At 41.8% G+C, this 25,190-nt stretch overlaps 1 protein-coding gene across 1 annotated transcript in view; it reads right to left on the bottom strand.

Moving 5' to 3' along the window:
- Positions 1-5,125: 5,125 nt before the first annotated feature.
- The window catches only part of NR4A3 (nuclear receptor subfamily 4 group A member 3), a 41,688-nt gene continuing 21,623 nt past the window's right edge, over positions 5,126-25,190 (bottom strand). The window contains exons 6-8 of the mRNA XM_069576066.1: positions 23,035-23,234; positions 20,231-20,409; positions 5,126-6,680 (exon numbers count right to left, since the gene is read on the bottom strand). Coding sequence (XP_069432167.1) covers positions 6,433-6,680; positions 20,231-20,409; positions 23,035-23,234 — 627 coding nt within the window. The 3' untranslated portion in view covers positions 5,126-6,432. The remainder of the gene's footprint in view (positions 6,681-20,230; positions 20,410-23,034; positions 23,235-25,190) is intronic.

Here is a 25,190-nt window from a genome sequence, read left to right on the forward strand (position 1 = left end):
CTGCTGTTGCTGCTGCTAAGTCGCTTCAGTCGTGTCCGACTCTGTGCGACCCCATAGACGGCAGCCCACCAGGCTCCCCCGTCCTTGGGATTCTCCAGGCAAGAACACTGGAGTGGGTTGCCATTTCCTTCTCCAATGCATGAAAGTGAAAAGTGAAAGTAAAAGTGAAGTCGCTCAGTCGTGTCTGACTCTTAGCAACCCTATGGACTGCCGCCTACCAGGCTCCTCCGTCCATGTGATTTTCCAGGCAAGAGTACTGGAGTGGGGTGCCATTGCCTTCTAGGCTAATGAGGGACAAAGTTCCTGGAGACAAAATGGTGGATACCTTGAGTCAAGGAGGCTGAAGAATTAGTAGGACAGGTGATAAGTTTGACAGAAAGAGAAAATGAGGTTGTGACAGAGTATAGGCTAGTAGCTCTGTGCTTGGGTAGAGTTTCTTACCACTTGCTGATGAGCGAGGAACTCAGGGTAAAAGATCTCTGTGCTCAGAGAGGAGGCAGGGGTCTAAAGACTAAGCTCCAGGAAGGCTGCCAGAGGTTTTGGAGCCATATAGACACTCATTCAAATCTCATGGGGCGTCAGGCAAGCTACTCAACCTCTCCTAGCTCCCTTCCCCATTTTCAGACAGGGGATAATGACACCTTCTCAGAAGCAGTGAGCATTAAGTGATGTCATAGATGAGCATTTCTATCAGGATAGCTGGCACACATAATAGATGCCTAATAAGCATTGAGTCTCCTCTTCTCCTCAAATCAAATACCCTTAGAACCCCAGCCTGGAGGATGACCATCATCATGGCAGGTGATCAGGTTAAGGGACCAGTGATCCCTGGGCTCTCTGTTAGAGCCATGAAATAGGCTGAGATTTAAAAAAAATAAGACAAAAATCACAGTGTGCTTGCAAAACTAACTGAATAGAACACACAAAAGTATTGTTTATAGTAATGTCACAATGCAGTTCAGGATGACACTGAAGAATAATTTTCTGAAGTATCTTTTGAAGAATTTTGTTCATGGTGAGGGGCATCAGATAATAGATGGCACAAGAACCACCCTCTTTGAAACCTGATGAGATTTTCAACCTACTGGGCAAAGTATAGGCTTTTTCAAATATTTGGACAAGAGGATAGACTATTTAATACTATCAGATTTTAGTATTCTCTGTTTTTTTATTTTGTTCTTTTCCATTTTTCTCCTGGTCTTAGAATAAAAGTTTATAAGTAGCTTGGTCATGAAGCTACCTGATAGAAAAAAATGGGGGAGAGTCTGAAATCAGTGCCTAAGGCAAAAAAAATCACATATAATCAAGATCATCTTTGAAAATAATTTGCATTGTGCTTTTTATAAGCTCAAAAGTCAACATTTAGTCAAAAGATTTGAAAGCAAAGTGTTGAAAAGATAATATTTGTACATGCATGTTCACGTCAGTATTACAATAGTCAAAAGGAGGAAGCAAATCAACTGTCCATTGACACGTGACAAGGTGTGATATATTATTTGTTATGGAATATTATTTAGCCTTAAGAAGGAAGGAAACTCTGACACATGCTATAGCATGCCGAATCTTGAGAACATTATGCTAGGTAAAATAAGCTAGACACAAGAGGACAAACACTGTATGAGTTCACTCATATGAGGTACCTAAGTAGTCAAATTCATAGAAACAGGAAGAAGAATATTGGTTACCAGGGCTGTGGGAGAGAGGAATAGAGAGTTATTGTTTAATGGGAACAGAGCTTCAGTTCTGTAAGAGGAGTTCCGGGGATTGTTTAAACAACAATATGTGGTCTTAACATCACTGTACTTTTAAAAATGATTAAAATGGTATATTTTATGTGTGTTTTATCACATTTTTAAAAATCAATTAAAATTGTGCACAAAAATAACAATTGGTTATCTTTATGCATTTAACCTATGGAAATTCATCCATAGGCATATGCCCCTTACCTAAAACTAATCTTTCTTTCCTCCTTCCCCACTCAAACCAGACTTTTGCCCCTAGAGTCCCCAAAGAAAGAGCTTCTCCACTCCGCTTCTCTTTTATCCCTTTGGTCCAGGCATTGACATTTGAATTTGTATGCAAGATGGTGCTTTACTGTATCTTTCATTCTCTTACAATATTTTATAGTTGAGGAATGAAGGCACTGGCAAGAAGCAGAGAGAAGTGTTTGGCTCGTAGACCACACACAGCACCTAGATGTCACAGAAAATACTTAATGTATGAACCAATAAAGAAAATCATGAGAACTCCCACATTTCTGTTTTTGAGCTATCCATGCATGAAAAAAATCCATATTTGGAACTGTGAGGTTAGGTTTGACATAAATACACTTCCGTGTGTAAAACAGATAGCTAATGGGAATCTCCTGTAAAGGGAGCACAGGGAGCTCAGCTTGGTGCTCTGTGATGACCTAGAGGGGTGGGATGGGAGTAGGGAGGGAAAGCCAAGAGGGAAGGGATATATGTATACACATAGCTGATTCATTTCTTTGCATAGCAGAAACACAACATTGTAAAGCAGTTATATGCCAATTAAAAACAAATTTTGTTCTCATTTGGAACATATATTTGGGATATGCTAAGTCATTTTAGTCATGTCCGACTCTTTGCAACCCTGTAGACTGCCAGGCTCCCCTGTCCATCAGATTCTCCAGGCAAGGATATGGAGTGGGTTGCCATGCCCTCCTCCAGGGGATCTTCCCCACTCAGGGATCGAATCCGTGTCTCTTAAGTCTCCTGCATTGGCAGTTGGGTTCTTAACCACTAGCGCCACCTGGGAAGCCCGTATGTTTGGGCCAGTATTGAATAAAAGTTGTATTTGCATTGCCCACAGGGGCGTTTCTAAGCAATGTAGTAGGTAGTAATGGCTTCAGCAAAAATGCAGAGTACCAATCAATCTTTGAGAACTCTAACCCCGATTCTTATAAATTCTGGTTCACAAATGATTGATATCCCATTAATTTGAAACAGAAAGAAATCCTTTACATGCCTAAATGATATTTTTAGGCAACAAATTGTTAACTCCACTATATACAGTTGAAATCAAAAGCTTCATACACTGCATGTTTGTATCTCCTCCAAGCACCCAATTGTGCTTTGCTTGCAGGAAGTAATCAATAGATAGTTATTGAATTTAGAATGTCCATCTTCCTAATCAGTGAAGTTTAATATATTTCTGATTCAGAATGCCTATTAATTTTTCAGCACTAGTAAGCCTTTAAAAAATCCATTTGAGATATGTTTAAGAGTTCACATGGGGTTGCAAAGAGTTGGACATGACTGAGTTACCAACACTTTCACTTTCTTCACTTTAAGAGTTCACAGCAAATACCATTATATAAATGATTAAGAAAATACCATTAAATGAAGCGTGCTTATTCAACAGACCATAGCCATTGATAAAATGTAATTTAATTTAATCATTTAAATTTACATTGTTAATGTACAAGAGCATTTCTTTCAAACACAAGGTTAACACCCACTAAAGAGCAATGCTGTTAGAGGAGCAGAGAAACTTTGGAAAACTCTGCCGTCTGAAATGGAAGCAAGGCACTCTCCATTAACAGCTGGTGGATTCCTGATTTCTGCCCACAGAAGGCATATTAGCACTGAGAGAGCTCTCCCACAAGGGAAGATCACCTGCTTTAATTCTTCGCTGTCCTCTTCTGAGCTAGTTCGGTCATCCACTCTGTATAAACTTGTGTGTCAACATTAAGACCAAAAAAAAAAAAAGAGAGAGCTGAATTGATAGATGACTTGGTGGGGGTTTGGGGGGCTCTCATAGTTGTGGTAACTATGGAAGACAGAAGAACACTGGCTATAATCTTTATTTCCAGCACTAGTGTCTGGACCTATAACTAAAAACCTTCTTCATTCCTTCCAACCAATCAATATCGACTAAAAAGTCTTTTCCTTAAATCCAGTGGGTGTAAAAAGAAAAAGTGACAGCATTTCTCTAGGGCTCTGTTTTTTTGTTTTGTTTCTCCTTTACAGACATGACAAAAAACAAGGATTAACATTCTAAGACTAACAGTGCACAAAAGGGTTATATGTATGCACAGCATTTCTAATTTATTCAAATTCAACTTGAATTTGGTCTGAAGCTACCTTGTATGAAATGTCAGCTTTCCTGATATTTAGTAATGTCTATTGTGTCTGCATATAAACTCAAACAATTACTGCAAAAGTACTACTTTACTCATGGTAAAATGTAAGTATTAGTGGTTATTTTTAAAAGCCTGTTTTCCTGTAGATGCAGTAAATTAAGTAAGAAGACCATGGAAAGAAGAATTAGGTCCTAGTCTTGATTTTGTTACCAGCTGTTTGATCTTGCATAACTCTGCCTTTTGCTGGGCCTCAGTTCTCTTCTCTATGAATTTCAGGGAGGGTTGAACTAGTTGACAAGTCAGGCCCCTTCTAACATTCCAAGATCCTAACATTCCAGATCCTATCATCTTGATATTAATATAAAAATAATCTCTCACAAAAGCTCACACAAACATAATACAAGATCAAATATCAGAATGACACTTGGAAAAAAACATACACGATTTGCTATCTGGTCTCTCTTTTGCAGCAATTAGGCAATCATTTGGCATTTGTTTGATTGTATAATTTAATGACAATATAAACAGCATAGTTTTGTTATGTTTCCTTTAAAAAGACTAAAGCAAAAATGATTTAAAGCTAACAAAAACTACTATGACATCAGTTTGACATTCAAAGTTTGTTTCTTAGCAAAATGGCCAAAGATATTTTGACTTGATACAGAGTATATATATATAATATAAAGTTACTTTTAGACCTAAAAATCTTCAAACATTATTTGAATTTAGCAAAACATAAGCAAAATTTTAATATCAAAGTGCTAAACAGTACTGCCTTAAAAGTCACTGCAAATGAACCATAAAATAACCGCATGGAAAGTAACATTTATTTTACAAATGGTTAATAAAAAGACACATTATAAATATATATGTAACCTGCTATATTTATATATATATTTGCTTATTTAATTTCTAAGTGGTGTATCCAAGTTCACTGTGAACACCCCATTTAAGTACTCTGTAACTCAGCTTCCAGGAGCTGGTGGTCTTGCAATAAATACAGGCAAAGCTATTACAATATAACGTGCATACAAATGTTTATACAAATAAGGACACTATGCAACAAATTATCTCATAATAATATGGCATTAACAGTATAAACATACAAAAGGGAGTACGAACACGGAATGTTGAAACGCAGCCCACTAATTCTTTCTAGTACTTACATTCACACTATTTTTTTTATAATAAGACTTGCCTGTTCTCCAAAATTGTCTCATTAACCAATAACAAAAATTAAATTATATATACTTTAAAAAACCTTATTATCCCTGGTGCTTACCCTGTATGATCCATTCCTACTTATTTGCATGTTCTCATCTAGGGTTCAATATACTTGAAACTTATTGAATGCTCCTGGGGCTTCTGAATGAATGCCAGTCAGTTTCCCTAAATTGAAGCAAGTTTAGGGAACTCTGGCAGGATTTACAAAACATGACAAAAAAGACGCTGTGTGGCAATCTGTCTTATAATCTGAGCCCTCTTTAGGACAGTTGGACAGTTAGGGCAGGGGTCTGGATCCATCAAGAATGGCCTAAAATCTTGGATGGACCAAACCTGAGAAGGGTTCTACAGGGCAGGTGGACAGAGCCTCTGCTAGGGAAATTAGCATGTGTCATTTGCTAACATGACTGCCTCCTTTTTATTTCCATACAAAATAAAGGAGAGTTAATAAACAAGACTTAGTAAGACAGCACTTTAAAAATTGCACTTGTATATGGAAGCGAACAGCCATTATCATTTTGCTATGTCTGATGTACAGGTAATCCTCCACCTTTCACCATTTGTTAAAATAAAATAAAGGAAGAAAGAAACTAAGAAGAGGAAATTTCTGCTTTGTTTGCACCACATACATACCCTTGATACAAGAAGTGTATTCTAAAGGGATCAGTCTCAAGACACATCCTACCCTGGCGAACAACCCTTGGCTGTTCTTGTTTTTAAATACAAACCAACTATAATTGTATCCCCCAAAAAGAGTTTTAAAACAGTTATATTATCCTTTTTTTTTTCCTGCTGGGATAGCATTGTCCAAAAGTGCTTTGTTAGCAATTTCTTAGAAAACCCTCATGAACTATACCCACCTCCCACCCCAACCCCAAAACCTAAGTATAAAACACAACCCCAACACAATACTCTGCAAGTTTTCTGGCTTTCAGATGTAAGGAAAAGTGCCAGAAAAAAAAAAAAAGTCTTTCATTTCAACAGGAGCTTGCTTTCTCTCTTAAAGAAGGACAGAAAATGGTAGATGTCCAGACCCCCTCCCTCTGCTACTTAGCAAGCGGCTGCTAGCAGATGAGGCAGCTCCCTGCTCAGGCTGCTCCTGCTCAGAAAGGCAGGGTGTCCAGGAAGAGCTTGTCGATGATGGAAGGTGGGGACACCAAGTCTTCCAGCTTCAGGTAGAAGATGCGCTGGAGGCCCAGGGTGCAGATCTTCCGCAGTTCTACCAGGGCACGCAGGACCTTGGGCTCAGTGGGCTCCAAAGCCTGGCCCTTACTCTGGTGCTCTTTTAAGCTGCTTGTGATCTTGTTGCATAGCTCCTCCACTCTCTTTGGTTCTTTTAACCCATGTCGTTCTGTACAGGGATAGAAAAAGGAAATTTTAGGAGGCAGTTACATCTTAAAAAACCCTGAACCCCTAACGGAGGCCTGTGTCCTGTTCTGCCAGTTGGCGTGGCATTTTACAGCCACAGTGCCCTCCCTCTTAGAGGTAGTTCATGGCCTTTAGTATCAAATGCAGCTTCCCAGGTGGTGCGAGTGGTAGAGAACCCGCCTGCTAACACAGGAGACATAAGACACGGGTTCGATTCCTGGGTTGGGAAGATGCCCTGGAGGAGGGCATGGCAACCCATTCCAGTATTCTTGCCTAGAGAATTCCCATGGACAGAAGAACCTGGTGGGTTATAGCCCACGGGGTCGCAAAGAGTCGGATACCACTGAAGTGACTTAGCACGCACGCACACAGTATTAATCAGCACTAGGGACTGAATCTCAGTCCTGTCACTTACTCAGTGTGCCCTAGAGTCCCTTAACTTCTAAGCCATGATTTCCTTACAAAATGAAGATAATAATCATACCCAATTCAGACTTTCTAGGAGGACCAGCTTGGGCGAATGAAGCACACAGTTCTCAGCACAGAGCCACAGTGAATGAATCACAGGGTGGTTACTATTTTGCACACATTATCTGACTGAGGTCTTACAAAAGCCCCATGAGGAAGCAACTCTTTTCAGAGTAACACAGACACACATCCAGGTAAATGAAAAAATGTTGCCATCCTGACAGACTCACTTGGTAGTGGGGGCTGTAATTTTCCATTTGCAAATGCAAAAGCTGCCCCGATACAAAGTGCATTCTTGTGTTTTCATGCTAATCAGCATTGAGAAGAATCTAGATTTTTTCTTTATCCTCTCCCTCCCCACTGCCATACTCTTACTGACCTATACCTGGCACATGTTTCTCGTCTGTGGAGATGGAAAAGTCAAAGAGAAGAAGAGGAGGACCTGAGGAGGTGATGCAAGCATTTCATAATGTGGCAAGACATGAACACCAGTAATCTTATATTTTATAAAATAATATATAAAATTATCCCTATGTTAAATAGTATGATCTCTTATTTTGTATAGATGGTTAAATGGTTTTCCCAAAGTCACACAACTGCTAAGAACTGGGATTTGAACCCAGTCTTCTGGGGCAGCCTCTGTCCTCTGGCTCCAGAGCAATGTTGCATCTCCTATGAACAAAAAGGAGCCTGACATCCAGTGCCAATCAGCTTGCTCTCTCTCAGTGTGTAGATTTCAGAGCCTCTTTCCTGAAAGAAGATGTTGGCCTCTGTTATCTCAGTCAAAGTTTTCATCTCTCAGTATATGCATGCTAAGTCGCTCAGTCATGTCTGACTCTTTGAAACTCCATGGACTGTAGCTCGCCAGGCTCCTTTGTTCATGGAATTCTCCAGGCAAGAATACTGGAGTGGGTTGCTATTTCCTACTCCAGAGGATTTTCCTGACCCAGGGATCAAACTCATGTCTCTTATGTCTCCTGCACTGGCAGGCAGGTTCTTTAGCACTAGGGCCACCTGGGAAGCACTCTTTCTCCCAGTATGCTGTGCTGTGCTTAGTCGTTCAGTCGTGTCTGGCTCTTTGCGACCCCATGGACTGTAGCCCACCAGGCCCCTCTGTCCATGGAATTCTCCAGGCCAAGAATACTGAAGTGGGTAGCCATGCCCTTTTCCAGAGGATCTTCCTGAATCTTCCTAACCCAGGGATCAAACCCAGGTCTCTTGCATTGCAGGCAGATTCTTTACCACTAGTGCTGCCTATTGTCTACCTCAAGAGCAAAAAATCTGGCTGCAAACTTGGCAGCAAATTGCAAAAGCTATAAAATGTTCATAGTCTCTGACCAAGTAATCCCACTCTTGGGAACTTGTCTGAAGAAAATGTTGAACAAAAAGAATAAGACTGTATGCATGAAGACACTTGGGGTGGCATCACCTGGAATCTAGAAGATTTGCATAGATGAACTTATTTGCAGGGCAGGAGTAGAAATGCAGATGTAGAGAACTGGCGTGTGGATGTGGAGGATCGGGAAGGGGAGGGTGGGATGTGCTCGGAGATTAGGTTTGACATAAATACATTACCATATATAAAATGGATAGCTAGTGGGAAGCTACTGTATAGCGTGGAGAGTTCAGTTCGGTGCTCTGTGATAAATTAGAGGGGTTGAATGGGGGTGAAGTAGGGAGGCCCAAGGGGGAAGGGATATGTGTACAAATGCCTGATTCACTTTACTGTACGGCAGAAACTAATACAACACTGTAAAGCAATTAAAAAAAAAACAGAAAAGGGTACAGTGAAGAAAAATAGGGAAAGTGTTGAGTAAAAAACAGCATGTCCTCATAATGGAAGATTCTGTAGACATCAAAAAGGACATGAAGGCTGTGAAGCAACATGGTGAAATATATACATTAAATAAAGAATGGAATACAAAATGGTATCTAAGTTGTGCTACCATCTATGCAAAAATTATTCTGATATTTAGAGAAGGGTAAATGGAGTGGGAAATGGCAACCCACTCCAGTATTTTTGCCTGGAAAATTCTATGGACAGAGGAGCCTGGTGGGCTACAGTCCATGGGGTTGCAAAGAGTCAGACACAACTGAGCAACTGAACACACACAGAGAAGAGTGAATGGAAATGGAAAAGTGAAAATATTCATGAGACTGTCAGATCACTCTTCTTTTAAAATATCCAGGTTAATGGTATTGGTATAACAAACAATGTTAAAAGAGAACAAACTGGGATTTGGTCCTTTGTGAAACCTTTTCGTTGCTGTAACATGATCAAACAGTCATCCTGCTGATAGTAAATTCTATTAAATCCTGAGATATATCAAATTAGGTTCATAATGCAGGGAGAGATGCTTTTCCCAGAATAAAATACCAATCCATTGATTTAAGCTTTCCCTTCCCTTCCGTGCCTCATGTCTTGCACTATATTCAGGATCCTATATTCATTATCGGAAGATAGAAACTGAGCATTGTGTGGGCTGGATTTCAGGAGGGGGTTGATTATGGAACCCTGTAACCAGACTTTCTCATGGCCAAACTCACAGAAGGTGCCTCAGAGTTTTCCCTGCTCTCCAACCAGTTGTGACTGCTCGATAACTATGGCAACCATTATTTATTCAGTGAATTCAAGTGGAGATCGATACCTCCTGCCAGCTGGATCAACCCTAGGCCTGGAATTCCTTGAGGAATTCAGAGACACTCCTGTTAGAAGCCAAAGGCACCTTCTTTGTTGTGTTGAACAGCTACTGGATTTGTGGCTTCTTTACTCTTTCAAAAGGGTTGAAATAAAATTCAGTCTCCAGGCAAACTACTGCCAGCAGTCAGTAAGATTTTTAAATCACTAGGGAGTCACTAAGTGTCTGAGACCTTCCCGATAATCTGAAATTCCTTAAAACCCCAATCGCTGACATTTTAGTTTAAAGGAACCTCCCTTTCTTCTTGCAGCTTGGTAAACATGGCTGCAGAGCTTATATACAGAGAGTTCATAAATTGTAGGGGAAATTAGACATTTGGATTTTCCCCCTTCCTATATACAGATTTCAGTTTAAGATCTCTGTCCACCATTAAATAAAGCAAGCTTCTCAGTATTTCTTGCATTTTGATCTACATCATTTTTATCCAATATGTATTTTAACTCAGCTTCCTGTATTCAAAACTTTAAAATACAGATTCTGTAAAGAATCTGCCTGCCAAAGCAGGAGATGCCAGAGATGTGGGTTTGATCCCTAGGTTGGTAAGATCTCCTGGAGGAGGAAATGGCAACTCACTCCAGTATTCTTGCCTGGAGAATTCCATGGACAGAGGAGCCTGGCAGGTTCCAGTCCTTAGGGTTGCAAAGAGTCAGAATGAGCATGCATGCCCACACATATGGATTTATGTGTCATAACCATAGAATATATGAATTGGAAAGCATTTGAGTCATTTAGTTCAAACTCTCTCCTAAGACAAGAGTCTCTACTACAAGATACCACAAAGAGAGTGCCTGACACCAGCCAGACTGGGAGTTCCCTTTTGCACCCTGATAATAAAAATATATTTAATAGTACTTTACATTACATTCTAAAAACTTAGATTATTTTATTGTTTTATTATTTTACTCACCATAACTCTATGAACTAAACACGGCAGAGATAATTTTTATTCAATGAATAAGAAGGTTAGGGCACAGAGAGTTAAGTGATTTGCCACGGTCAAAGTTAACATGTGGCTAATTTTTTTCATGCCAAGTTCAGAGATATTTCTATTATACCTGGTTGCCTTGAACATTGTTAGAATGTCCCTTCTCTTCCTGAGATGAACTCAGCCTCCCTGTACCTCCCTCCTACTTTCTGTGTATCTAATTAGCTAATTGACTAATTGCTTCTTTCAACAAATATTTGAGTATCTGTTCTGTGCCAAGCAGTGTTATAGCCACCGGGGTTAGAACAGTGTACAATGCCGAGCAACAACTTCCCTGGTGGCTCAGACAGTAAAGAATCTGCCTACAATGCGGCAGACCTGGGTTTGATCCCTGAGTCAGGAAAATCCCCTTGAGAAGGGAATGGCAACCCACTCCAGTATTCTTGCCTGGAGAATTCCACAGACAGAGGAGGCTGGGAGGCTACAGTCCATGCGGTCATAAGGAGCTGGACACCACTGAGCAACTTTCACTTTCTGTGCCAAGCAGTGTTATAGCCACTGGGGTTAGAACAGTGAACAAAGAGAGCAACAACAGATTGCACTCCTAACCTGCCTCCTGTTAGTATCTACAGACACTGCTGGATTCCTATGCATTCTAGCTAGCCATGCAGTAGACATCTCTGCTAGGAGAGAGAGGAAGGCAGGGAGGCAGGAAGGTAGGCAGTGGGGAGAAGGGAAGGGAAGAAGGGAAGGAGAAGGTTTCAAAACAGAGAGAGATGGGGAGAGACTGATTGAAAAAATGAAGCTATTTAGCTTTGTGCTCCTGTTCTTCCCTCTTCACCATGTTAACATGTATTCATCCTGTAGATTACAGCCCAAACATTTCTTCAAGGAAGCTTCCCTTTTTACTCCCAATCTAGATCTTGTTCTCCTATGGCATTTTCTCTATTTTTTTTTCCCTTTGAAGGATATAACAGGTTGAAATCAGATTTTTTTTGTGATCAGTGCCTGCTTCTTCCATTAAATGTAAACCCCATGGACTGCTGCTCACTTTCTCACTATTGTATGGTTATTATTTGCAGTTTAACAAGAGGCCCAATAATTTGCATGCACGTGAAAGTTGGAGAAGCTGTTGTTGACAGTCAATCCCAGTCCCCGTAAGATGTTTGATACAGTATACAACTACCGTTCATTCAATCTCTGTACATCTCACTACTCAAGGCAGGAACTCACTCCCCATGGCTGCTTATTCCAATTTCAAATAGTTCTGTCTTTCAGGAAGCTTTCCTTAAGTTGAGCTAAGTTTTGCCTTCCTACAGTTTACAGTTCTGCCTCTTAGGCCCACACAAGAAATGCCAAATCCTCTTCCTCATGGCAAGGATCAGGGGGTAAGGAAAGGAGTGATGGTACCATTAGCAGCCTCAATAAGGAAAAGTAACTTCTTTTGACTTTGAGCAGGTCTTGGCACAGGCCAACTCAGTAACAACAATAATATAGGCCCAGCCAAAGGGGAAGGAGAAGAGAGCACCTGGGGAGAGATGTGTGTGTAACTCAGACACCCACTAACAAACAAGACTTCCTGCTCGGAGTTCTACTTCTTTCTCTGGGAAGTCATCTTGCTGCTACTTCTCATGTCAGAACATCCTTTCCTGATGGGCAGTCCCCTAGACGCTGAGCCCACACTGATCAGGAAACCACAAGTCAGTCAGCACCCTGTGCTCAGGCTATAATAGTGCATTTCAGGCTGTCTTTGATTTATTAGAGCAGGTGTCTATCTCCCCAGTGAGACCACAGACTCTTCAAGGATAAGGGATTTTATGCCTGGCACATATCAGATGTTCAATAAATATAGAGTCACTCTGAATTAAAATAAGGTAGTTCTCAGGAATTCTGACTATCTTCTAATAACAGAGTGGTAGACTAAAAATAAATAACACAGATTTTCCTAATTTGGGACACTTTCTGCTATTCTCAATTAACCCATTCATTCAAGCAATATTTACCTTATGCCAGATACTTTTCAATGCTAAAGTAATTATAAAGATGAATAAACCTCTCCCTTCCCTTAAGAAATCCTGAATCTAGCTGGAAAAGAAAGACACGAAGAAATTGCTTGATGTGATGTGCACAAATAACTAAGGAAGCATCAACATTTTGGGGGGCTTCAAAGGTGGTGCCAGTGGTAAAGAATCCACCTGTCAATGCAGGAGACATGAGAGATGCGGGTTCAATTCCTGGGTCGGGAAGATCCCCTGGAGTAGGAAATGGCACCCCGCTCCAGTATTCTTGCCTGGAAAAACCCACAGACAGAGGAGCCTGGCTGGCTACAGGCCATAGCGTTACAAAGAGTCAAACATGATTAAAGTGACTTATGGATTCTTAGAACTTGCCACCTCTTATTGGAAGTAAAACGTGTACCACTTAGGATAATAATAATAAAGATTTGTCAAATTTTTTTTTCTGTAAAGTACACATTAAGTCATTAAATCTTTATAAGAAACCTACACGTAGACATCATTATCCCTGTGAAAAAGGAGAAAACTGAGATTCAGAGAGGGTAAGGAACTTGCCCCAAATTGCACAGTTAGGAAGTAAGCATGGTGAAGACTTGAACCCAGTCCTCCAATCTCCAACTCCCATGACAATCCTTTCCACTACTGTTTTTTTTTTTTTAAATATGATCCTGCCAAGTTTTACATTTAGTTTTCCTTGCAATGTAGCTGATGGCTATATGTGACAGAAAAACAGAGTAACCAGGTAACCATTTTGAGTGAACAGGGGAGCTCTGAGAAGACAGGTGCTGCTGGGTTCTGCCATGTCACTGTTTCACTGCTTTCTGCCCCCTCCTCAATCTCAAGTTCACGTTCCCATAAGACAAAAGAGAAAGACTACAGAAAGAAAAGAATAGTTCCTACCTGATGGAAGGCATGAGTAGGGAATGAAAGCCATGGGGAACATTGATTTAATGTGGTGTCTTGCAAAATGGCATCTGGGCACTCAAGATTCTCTCTACTATCTGGTCTAAAACTGCCTTTCCAATCTTCTTCCCTTTTTACTCTATGTGCTGTGCTTAGTCACCTAGTTGTGTCTGACTCTTTGTGACCCCATGGACTGTAGCCTGCCAGGCTCCTCTGTCCATTGGATTCTCCAGGCAAGAATACTGGAGTGGGTTGCCATGCCCTCCTCCAAGGGATTTCCCAACCCAGGGATCGAACCCAGGTCTCTTGCATTGCAGGTGGATTCTTTACCATCTGAGCCACCAGGGAAGACCACAAATCCTGGAGTGGGTAGCTGATTCCTTCTCCAAGGGATTTTCCTGATCCAGGAATTGAATCCAGGTCTCTTGCATTGCTGGAGAAGGCAATGGTACCCCACTCCAGTACTCTTGCCTGGAAAATCCCATGGACGGAGGAGCCTGGTAGGCTGCAGTCCATGGGGTCATTAAGAGTTGGATACGACTGAGCAACTTCACTTAAACTTTTCACTTTCATGCATTGGAGAAGGAAATGGCAACCCACTCCAGTGTTCTTGCCTGGAGAATCCCAGGGACAGGGGAGCCTGGTGGGCTGCCATCTAAGGGGTCACACAGAGTCGGACACGACTGAAATGACTTAGCAGCTCTTGAATTGCAGGTAGATTCTTTACCAGCTGAGCTACCAGGGAAGCCCCTTTCACTCTATGGGAAATGCATTTTATTCTGTGGTTAGGTCATAATCATAAGCCATAAGATAAATATTACATAGAATCAATACTTTTCCCTGAAAATTCTTTAAATTTTCCCAGAGTACAGGACATGCTCTCAGCTCTCACCATCAGAAGCAGGGAGTCCTTGGTCCACAGTGGATTCATGTCTTCTTTTTCATACTCTTTCTAAGATATAGCATCATCAAGTGCAGTAGCTTGTACTCTTTTAGTTTTTCTGTTCTTTCTACTGAGATTACATATAGGATTTAAAAGACCTACTGTATAGCATAATGGCCTATATGGGAACAGAATCTGAAAAACAGTAGATATATGTATGTGTATAGCTGATTCACTGTGCTGTACATCTGAAACTAACACAACACTGTAAATCAACTATGCTCCAATAAAACCTTTAAGAAAAGGAAAAAAATTAAAAAATACATAATGCAACTCCAGCTCCTTGCTTTTCCCCAGAATGTGAAGAGTTCTGCTGCCATGCCCCTGCTATGCAGTTTCCTCCACTGTACAGCTGAATGTCCTTCCTCTAAATGGTCTCATTTCTCGATGCCATCTCCTTGGGAAGCCATGCATGACCAGTACCTCCATTTTCCTTTACCCCCAAAGTGCTAGCAGTAATCTGAACTTCCCCTGCCCTGAATCAATCCCTTTTAAGCACCTGAGCACTCATTAACATACACTGAGTTCACTATATCAACACATATGACTTCCTAGTAGACCATACACTTTTCTGCAATTCACACATGGCTCATCTTTGCATCCCTAGGGACTGTCACCATGCCCCACATATAGTAGGGCCTCAATATTTATTTAGTGAACAATACTTATAAAATGGTAATTCCATACTAAGTTTTTATTTGGGCGGGGGCTTCTTATTTATTACACATAATTAACTGCAACTAGCTATCACCTCATTGGTATTCTATCAGAAGCAAAGTATTTCCATTACTCCTATGTCAGGAATATAGGAGTGGTTAGGGTAGATAAAGTGAGGACGTAAAAACATGTGACAACCACAACTGTGGGGAACTTCCTTTTACTGTGCGAAAGGAGAGTGATCTGAAAAAAACCATTTCCTGCCCCACCTCGCCACCTAGTTTTTTTTATCAGGGCACAGAGACAGAAGTGGAGGAAGAGAAAAAAAATAAAAAGAATTAGGAAGAAATGTCATGTTTGTACAAACTACCAATGTGGTACAGATTCTTAATAACTTTTCCTGGAAGCAAGACTGGTTAAATGTCTAAAACCCCACTTCCTTTTGATAAGTTCTGTGTGGTTTGGAGCAGACAATTTGGGGACAAATTTTCACCGGCCAATAGCCCAACTGATATTCCACAATCACCTTTTATGATCGATGGAGCTTTCTCAGAGGTCAAGATTTCAGGGAAGCCCACATTCAAATGAAAATTAATATGCATGACAATGTGCACTGCTGGTGCTCAGGCACTGCCTTTTCTGCCATTTCCTGAAGTTTTCACACATTTCAACCCCTCTCCCAACCAGCAAATCACAGAGTTCTGCGAGATCCAGAAATGAGAGAAAAGGTTTTGTTTTTCTTGTGTATTGTAACTACAGCACCTATAACAACCAGCTCTGCACAGGCCGTGGGACTGACAGCAGGACCTGGAAGCACCCCATCAAGGACTGGGCCCTTTGTCAGTGCCTGGTAAGTGCAGCCGAATTTCTTTAATATCACTGTCTTTCTTCAAGCCACTCTCCAGCATCGTAGGAGATATTCACCAAACACACTGCCTTCTAAGGGTACCATCTGTTTCCTCATGCTGCCCAGTTTGATTTCGGACTGCTGGGGTTTGTGGAAAGGGCAGGCATGTGCCTGATTTGAGGGAGTCCCTGTCACCATCCCTCCAGGATGGAAGATAAATGGAGAGAGCACCTGTTCTGAAACCAGTTTGGCTATATCACAAACCTAGTTATCTGTCATCCTTGCTGCCACCAGAGGGAATAGATATTATTATCTCCATTTTACAGATGGGGAAACTGAGTTCAGAGAAATGCATTTCTCAGTAGCATGCACTTATTAAATACGTGATCCCAGATTCAAACCTGGGGTGGTGGTCTCCAAAATCCTTGTAATTTCTGCCATGCCAACCTGTTTCCTCCCTGAGCAAGTCTCCACATTAACGGGCAGAGGCTGAGCAGCTATAGGTGGCTCAGTGGCAAAGGATCTGCCTGCAGTGCAGGAGACGCGAGTTTGATCCCTGGGTTGGGAAGATACCCTGGAGAAGGAAATTGCAACCCACTCCAGTATTCTTGCCTGGGAAATCCCATGCAAAGAGAAGCCTGGCACGTTACAGTCCATGGGGTCACAAAGAGTTGGACACAACTTACTGACTAAATAGCTGCAGCAGCAAAGCATCTGTAACTACTGTACACACAGCAAACTGCAGGCAGACGGGACTAGCACCACCTTCTCCTAATTCCTAGTCTGTGTTCTCCACACTGAACTGCCAATCTCTCCAGGCTGGGATCGCCTGGCACCCACATGCTGTGACCTCACTATTGTCTATTAATTTCTACTTAAAGGGTGAAACAAAAAAAGATGTCAGCCTCAGGATCTCCTCTTAACCCAAACTTTCATACCTGGACTGGCTTTTTCCCTCTTAGTCTCTTTCCTGCTAAAATCTGTGCTCAAAACCAGCTGTCAGGTTCAGTTCAGTTCAGTCGCTCAGTCGTGTCCGACTCTTTGCGACCCCATGAATCACAGCACGCCAGGCCTCCCTGTCCATCACCAACTCCCAGAGTTCACTCAAACTCATGTCCGTCGAGTCGGTGATGCCATCCAGCCATCTCATCCTCTGTCGTCCCTTTCTCCTCCTGCCCCCAACCCCTCCCAGCATCAGATTCTTTTCCAATGAGTCAACTCTTCCCATGAGGTGGCCAAAGTATTGGAGTTTCAGCTTTAGCATCAGTCCTTCCAAAGAACACCCAGAACTGATCTCCTTTAGAATGGACTGGCTGGATTTCCTTGCAGGCCAAGGGATTCTCAAGAGTCTTCTCTAACACCACAGTTCAAAAGCATCAATTCTTTGGCGCTCAGCTTTCTTCACAGCCCAACTCTCACATCCATACATGACCACTGGAAAAACCATAGCCTTGACTAGACGGACCTTTCTCGGCAAAATAATGTCTCTGCTTTCGAATTTGCTGTCTAGATTGGTCCTAACTTTCCTTCCCAGGAGTAAGCGTCTTTTAATTTCATGGCTGCAGTCACCATCTGCAGTGATTTTGGAGCTGTCAGGGTAGACTTTTCTAAAATGCAAGCCTGGCCATGATGCTCCTCTCTGTGGATCCCCACTGCTCTCAAGATAAACCCCAACCTTCTCATCCAAGTGTGAAAGGTTCTCCATGCCATGCCTCACCTTAACCTATCACACCTGTCTCACTTCCCATCACTCTGGGTTTTAGACCTGAAATGTATGACAGCCACATTTTCAATGGCTTCAACAAATTTATATTTATGCCTAGAATTCTCACTCCTTCCATTTTTGCCTGGAGATATCCTATGTTTTTAATCAAAGACCAGCTCATGCTGCCTCTTTTTTTTTTTTTTCTGGTTTGGATATATTTACATCTTTAAAAAAATTTTTTTTTAATGGAGTATAGTTGATTTACAATGTTGTGTTAGTTTTAAGTGTACAGCAAGTTGACTCTGTTATACGTATACATGTATTCACTCTTTTTTAGATTCTTTTACACTACCTCTTCTGAGATGACAGTCTCCCACCATGGGTCTCTCAGCACCTTGTACCCACTCTCACATCCCCACCTTGGCACTCAGCACTTTGTATCACATAGATTCTTTTGCGTGCTCTATCTCTTCCAGGGATATGTGTTACCATCTCTGAAAACCCACTGAATTGCAGCACAGTGCCTAGATCAGGGAATACTTGTTGATGAACTATACTCAAAACCCATTCCATAGAGATGTGCAATGTGTTGGCTTTATTTACTGAAAGCAAAGGTTAGCTGGCTCTGGTTTTTGTGTCTGTTTTTCTAAATTAATTAAATTTCATACTTTCTAGCTTTGAAGATTTAACTGTCCTAGGAAGAGCTGGATGATTTTAAAACTGAACTGGAGAGCTTCAGTTGAAAGCTAGCCTTTGAACCAGGTTCATTCCAGTCCTGCTGGAGTGAAACGTTTGTGCCTTCAATGTGTTTATTTTCTTCAGGTGCTCCCTTATGTGTGCCATTTGAAAGACCTCTTAATCAGATCCATCCTCTTGGAGACTGTTTTTTTTTTTTTTTGTCAATGGCTTCCTTGGAAGCCTCTGGCAGGGAGACTTCTCATTCAGGACCAAAGACCAGGAGGAGTCACTTTCCACTTGGAATCCTGAGGGAACTGGTGTCCTGTTCCTCCCATTGCACACACCTTTACTCTTCTTGGCCTTTATGTAAACCATTAGATGACGAACCAGCTTAGTCTGTTAATGTACTCAGACACATCTCACTATAGCTAACAGGAGATGTCCCAAGGAGGTGTGTGTAAGCATATTTCTGATGCATCAGAAAAAAGGGCCCATGTGTGCCCCAGGATGCATTTGGCCCCCTGTGAAACGCATCACCAGCCAAAAAAAATGTTTTGCATAGCCAAGAGCGTGTCAAGAATCTGAAACTTAATCCTCAGTCCAATGACCTAGCCTGTACTTGAGTCTGACGAAAAGGATGGGAGGTGAAACCCGCTCTGGCTAGCCTCTTCTGGAGCCTCCATCTACTGTCACTACCTCACCAGGCCCCAGTTTGAACAAGAAGGATGAGATCGAACAGGAAACTCTGAAAGTATGAAGAGGCAGAGGGAAGCTGGGGCCTCAGGCGGCTATAGGGAGATGGTGTTCCCTTTCTTATCCACTGTGCCTTTGTTTTTCTTTGTCATTCTGCCTTGGAATCATTTATCTCTCAAAAGATAGACAGGAAGAGACATCTAAGGGGAGAAAGGCATAGCAGAGAAGCTGAATATGTTCTAGGCTTCTGGTTTAAACCCTTAAAGTAGTTGAATTGAACCATTTTTGCTGTATATGAATACCCATTTTCCTCAGTCCTCTGCCAGTTAAAGCTGCTAAATAAAGCTGTAAATAAATAAATGTGTGTTTCATGTGCACGTAATTCTTTGGTTTTACTTTGGGTTACTACCTAAGGACGGGGGAGAAGCGAAGACCTACCCCTCTGCCCCACAGGACCAGGCTGGTTAAGGTAATCTTCCTTCAAAACCTCCTGTAAAAATAACCCTGAAGCAGTGAGTCCAACTGTCCACAGTGACCCTGTGGAAATTTAGATTTTCATATTACTGGGTTTCCTGACAATAACCAAACCCACTGGGAATTCTCCTTCCTGGAAGTTCATGACAATAAGTTGCAGTTGTGTGTCTCCTGTTTTAGACTATGATAAACCTAGTGGGGGACTTCCCTAGTGGTTCAGTGGTAAAGAATCCACCTGCCAATACAGGAGGCGTGGGTTCGATCCCTAGGTTGGGAAGATGCCCTGGAGAGGGAGATGGCAACCCATTCCAGTATTCTAGCCTGGGAAAGCCTATGAACAGAGGAGCCTGGTGGGCTACAGTCCATGGGGTTGCAAAGAGTCAGACATGACTTAGCATCTAAACAACAAACTCAGTGGATTTCAGCAAAGTGGGCCAATCATTTCCAAAGCCAGAATCAAACATAAGCCAGGAAAAGAGAGAGGGGGAGACACAGTCCCTTCATGTCATGTCAGGGTGGCGCTTACCTGTGACCATGCTCAGTGCTGACAGGCAGGCTAAGGCTTGGATATCAAGGTTCAGGCTCTGCAAACTTAAGGAAAAGTCTTTAATGGAGTCGAGCCACTCCCCAAATCCACGAAGGCACTGAAGTCGATGCAGGACAAGTCCATTGCAGAACACAAACTTATCTTCAGCAGTGTTTGACCTACGAGAGAAAGTCGTCGGGGGGTGAGGATAGAGATACAAAAACAGGTCTGTTCAATCTGTCCAGTGGGATAACGTCATAATGCACCGGTACCCACACAGCTTTGGGCAGCCTTCACAAACCCAGCATGGTGCTGTGAAACCTGCCCAGACACCCTCAATGAACAACCCTGGGATAAACAACCACTGCTAGTGGTCTGCTGACTTCCCTGGTAAGCCTCACACCTGGAGATGCTCGGAGTAGGGCGTCTGCTCTCTTAGGGTTAGAAGCAGTTTCTGGCTTGCCCTGGGGATGCTGGAAGTGAAGCCCAGTGCCCTGTCTCTCTCTGTCTTGAACATGAGACTGTTCCCTTCAGTGCTCCTTCGCCAGGACTTCTCTTTCATTTTCTTAAATGTCGAAAACTGATAAGGCCCGAGGTTAGACACTACAATTCCATCATGCAGACTCTAAAAACACCAAGTCCTCTCAAGTGCCAGAAATCAATCATAAACTGAACAATGGTCTAAAGTAAAAAGGGTCCTGGTTTTCTACTACATTCTCCACTTTTAGCAGTGGGGCTGTAGAGGGCTATTTCTCAATCCATCATGATGGTTTATATTATGTCCGCAGTGATCCCATTCTTTTCTCACGAACGGAACCCTGGGACTTCTAGTTAGCACCACTTCACTGTGGCGCCTTGGGCACTCCTTTAATCTTTCTGCATTTCCTTATCCTTATCTATAAAACAGGAATTCTAATTGCTACCTCCAAACAATGTTGTGGGAATTAAATAAAATAAAGAACTTGAAAGTCTATGCACAGTGCCCGAATACAAGAGGAGCCCAACCAGTGTTAGGTATAACTAATTCTGAATTTTAGATGGACCTTAACTCAATCTTAACTCTCCTTTAATTTTCAAATCTCTTGCCACATATTTCTCTCTCTTGACCCATTGCAGTAACATGTTAATGTCTTTTTAACAGTATTTTTTTAGAGAAATAACTTCATTCATTCATTCACTCAGCAAGTATTTCTTGAGCACAAAACCAAGGCCATTCCTTAGCTGGACACTGGAGAAAACCTGATGAATATGGCCTACATGGTGTCTGCCCTCATGGAGCTGATTACTGACTTAATCCTTTGCTGCCTGCCTGGTAGATAATAGTCATATTGCTGATTCAGCTTGGCTCCTGCACATGCAGGATTGGCTATAATTATGCTTACTGGCAGTCTAGTTGTAACTCCACTTTGGTCTCTCCCACAGATCCCTCCACAGAGGCAAGCATGCACAGGACAGAATGATTCAATCTCAGGGTTTAAAACCTGGACCTCAGACAAGTGGCGTCAGAATTGCTAGAATATGACTTAAAAATGCAGATTTCTAAGTTAATATGTCACACTATGATTATATATATTTTTTCTTTTCCCTCATATTTCTTCTGATTTTTGCTTTATGTATCTTTGTTTCTTTGTTGTTAGGTGTCTAATGGTTTATGATGTCTATCTTCTTTGTGAATCGTACATTTCATCATTAAAAATATTCATCTTTCATTTTAAAAAATTAATAAATACATTAAAAAATGCTGATTTCTAGACTTGCTTCAACGTAGATCCAAACCAAAACAGCTGGGAATGAGGCATGGGAATTTGCGTCTTAAATGAGAGTTTTTGGTAACATGATGTGAAACTGGGGAGTGGGCAGCAGGGAAGAGAAAGAGGGGAAAAGTGATGGTTTTTCCTATAATATTGGTAAAATGCTGGTACCGTCTCCTATAAATATGTAACTGAAAGGAAGCAAGGAAGATAGAATTTAAAATGCTACATGTGAACTGTATGGCAGAAGCTTAGATTCCAGGTTCTAGCTTTTTGAAAAATCAGTTTCTGTTTGTTTTTGATGTCACTGAGTGCGGTAAGGTGAACCAAATTTATTGATCCAGAAGCTACTCTTTTAGAATAAATAATGGAGGCTGCAAAGCTGTGGGAACTCTTTAGCACCCCCTCTGGTGTATCAGAAAGTAACACTAAATAGAAACCTGGGAGGTAAGGCAATGCTGAAAACACTTGCTCCCAGGAAATACCTTATGTACCATGAGACTCTTCCTGGAATCACAGAATGATGGCGCTGCAAGGGGCTTTGCTGTGTGTCGTGCTTAGTCGCTCAGTCGTGTCTGACTCTTTGTGACCCCATAGACTAGCCAGCCAAGCTCTTCTGTCCATGGAGATTCTCAAGGCAAGAATACTGGAGTGGGTTGCTATCCCTCCTAGAGGAAACCTTCCTAACCCAGGGATCAAACCCAGGTCTCCTACAGTGCAGGCGGATTCTTCAACAGCTGAGCTACCAGGGAAGACCATCAATTGCCAAATCCAACCTTTTCATTTTATGAAGAAGGAAACTAAATTTCTGGTGAAGCAAGTGACCTGCTTAGGGTCTTACAACAAGTCTGTTAAAACTAAGACTAGAACCCAGGAGACCTGGCTACCAGCCCAGTGTTTGATCCACTGCTCAGTTTTTTTTAATGCCTGGTCATATTACATATGCCTTTCTTGAGCAAACTTTTCACCACTGACTTAATTAAAAATCCAGCAGGTTTCAAACTTCTTCAAAGGAAGGAGTGGACTAAAGGAAGATAAAAGAATAGTAATTACCTGATGGAAAGTCTGAGAACAAACAGCTCCAAAAAGGCTGATTCTATAAGTAATGTCTGATCTTCTTTGGGAAGATCAGTAAATCCGGGAATCTTTTCTGCCCAGCTTCTGGATACATCAATGGAAGCTGTTAGAAGGTTGTAGAACTGTTGTACATGCTCAGCATCTGTGCCCGCAGCAGCCTGGTCAGTGGGACAGTACTAGAATGCAAATAACAGAGAAAGAGAGCAGCGTTATCTCAGTCCAATAGGGCTGACAGCATCATTTGCTAATTGGCTCTTGCAAGATTGTCAATGCCTTCTCTTTTCAGGAGGGCTTTCTTTGACCGCCAGAGCCCACTCTTACTGTGATTGACAGCAGAAAGTGCTAGAAATTAGCATCCTCCCTGGAGAACCTCAGTCAGTAGGTTGGTGGATAAATAACCAAGCTGTGTATCCCTTGGGTGGGGTAACTACAGTTCAATGCAGGTTCTACACTGTCTCCTAGAGTCTTCCTTTGGGACCAAGTGTCAGCCGCCCACACGGTGTTTTATGTGATGCTGCACATTTCATTGCTTGCTTCTCTTAGTCCTCATCCCCCTAATTTCCAGCACCTTCTAATAAAACAATTTGCACTAAAAAAAAAAAGATTGTCAATGCCTAAATCTTTACTCTTGGGTCCTAGAGTTTATAAAACCTTTTTGCACTCATAGTCTCATCAGATTCTCATGATAGCGCTGTGACGTAAATAGAGTGGACTCTGTTACCACTTAATAGGCAACGAAATTTGCTTAAGTCCCATGAGTGCACTGGTTTTCAGTCCTGACTGCAATCATCTGGGGAGCTTTAAAAGACACTCATGTCGGGTCATATCCACAGAGATTCTAATTTAACTGGGCTGATACGGATGGCTAACAAACACATGAGAAGATGCTCAACATCACTCATTATTAGAGAAATGCAAATCAAAACCACAATGAGGTACCACTTCACACCAGTCAGAATGGCTGCGATCCAAAAATCTGCAAGCAATAAATGCTGGAGAGGGTGTGGAGAAAAGGGAACCCTCCTACACTGTTGGTGGGAATGCAAACTAGTACAGCCACTATGGAGAACAGTGTGGAGATTCCTTAAAAAATTGCAAATAGAACTACCTTATGACCCAGCAATCCCACTGCTGGGCATACACACCGAGGAAACCAGAATTGAAAGAGATACATGTACCCCAATGTTCATCGCAGCACTGTTTATAATAGCCAGGACATGGAAACAACCTAGATGTCCATCAGCAGATGAATGGATAAGAAAGCCGTGGTACATATACACAATGGAGTATTACTCAGCCGTTAAAAAGAATTCATTTGAATCAGTTCTGATGAGATGGATGAAACTGGAGCCAATTATACAGAGTGAAGTAAGCCAGAAAGAAAAACACCAATACAGTATACTAACACATATCTATGGAATTTAGGAAGATGGCAATGACGACCCTGTATGCAAGACAGGAAAAAAGACACAGATGTGTATAACGGACTTTTGGACTCAGAGGGAGAGGGAGAGGGTGGGATGATTTGGGAGAATGGGAATTCTAACATGTATACTATCATGTAAGAATTGAATCGCCAGTCCATGTCTGACGTAGGGTGCAGCATGCTTGGGGCTGGTGCATGGGGATGACCCAGAGAGATGTTGTGGGGAGGGAGGTGGGAGGGGGGGTCATGTTTGGGAACGCATGTAAGAATTAAAGATTTTAAAATTAAAAAATAAATAAATAAAAAATAAATAAAATTTAAAAAAAAGAAAAAAAAGAAAAAAATATAATTTAACTGGTCTGGGATGGGGACTGGTCATCAGGAATTTTTAAAAGCTCCCCAGGTGATTCCAAAGGGCTGCCAGTGTTGAGAGTCATTACCCTAGGGGGTTGTCTTTGTGAGCCTCCAGACACAGAGTCCCTAAGGCAGAGCTGTCTTCAAACAAGATGTTTAATTAATCCCTGGTTCTCAAACTGTGGTCCTTGGACCAGCAGCATCAGCAACACCTGGGAATGTGTTAGAAGCAAAAATCTCCAGCTCTGCCCCAGATCTACAGAATCAGAATCTCTGTGGGGAGTAGTCCAAGAAACTGTTTTATCAAGATCTCCAGGTGAATTCTCATGCACAGTGAAGTCTGAGAATCTTA

This window comes from Ovis canadensis, chromosome 2 (genome assembly GCF_042477335.2).
Source record: "Ovis canadensis isolate MfBH-ARS-UI-01 breed Bighorn chromosome 2, ARS-UI_OviCan_v2, whole genome shotgun sequence".
NCBI lineage: Eukaryota > Metazoa > Chordata > Mammalia > Artiodactyla > Bovidae > Ovis > Ovis canadensis.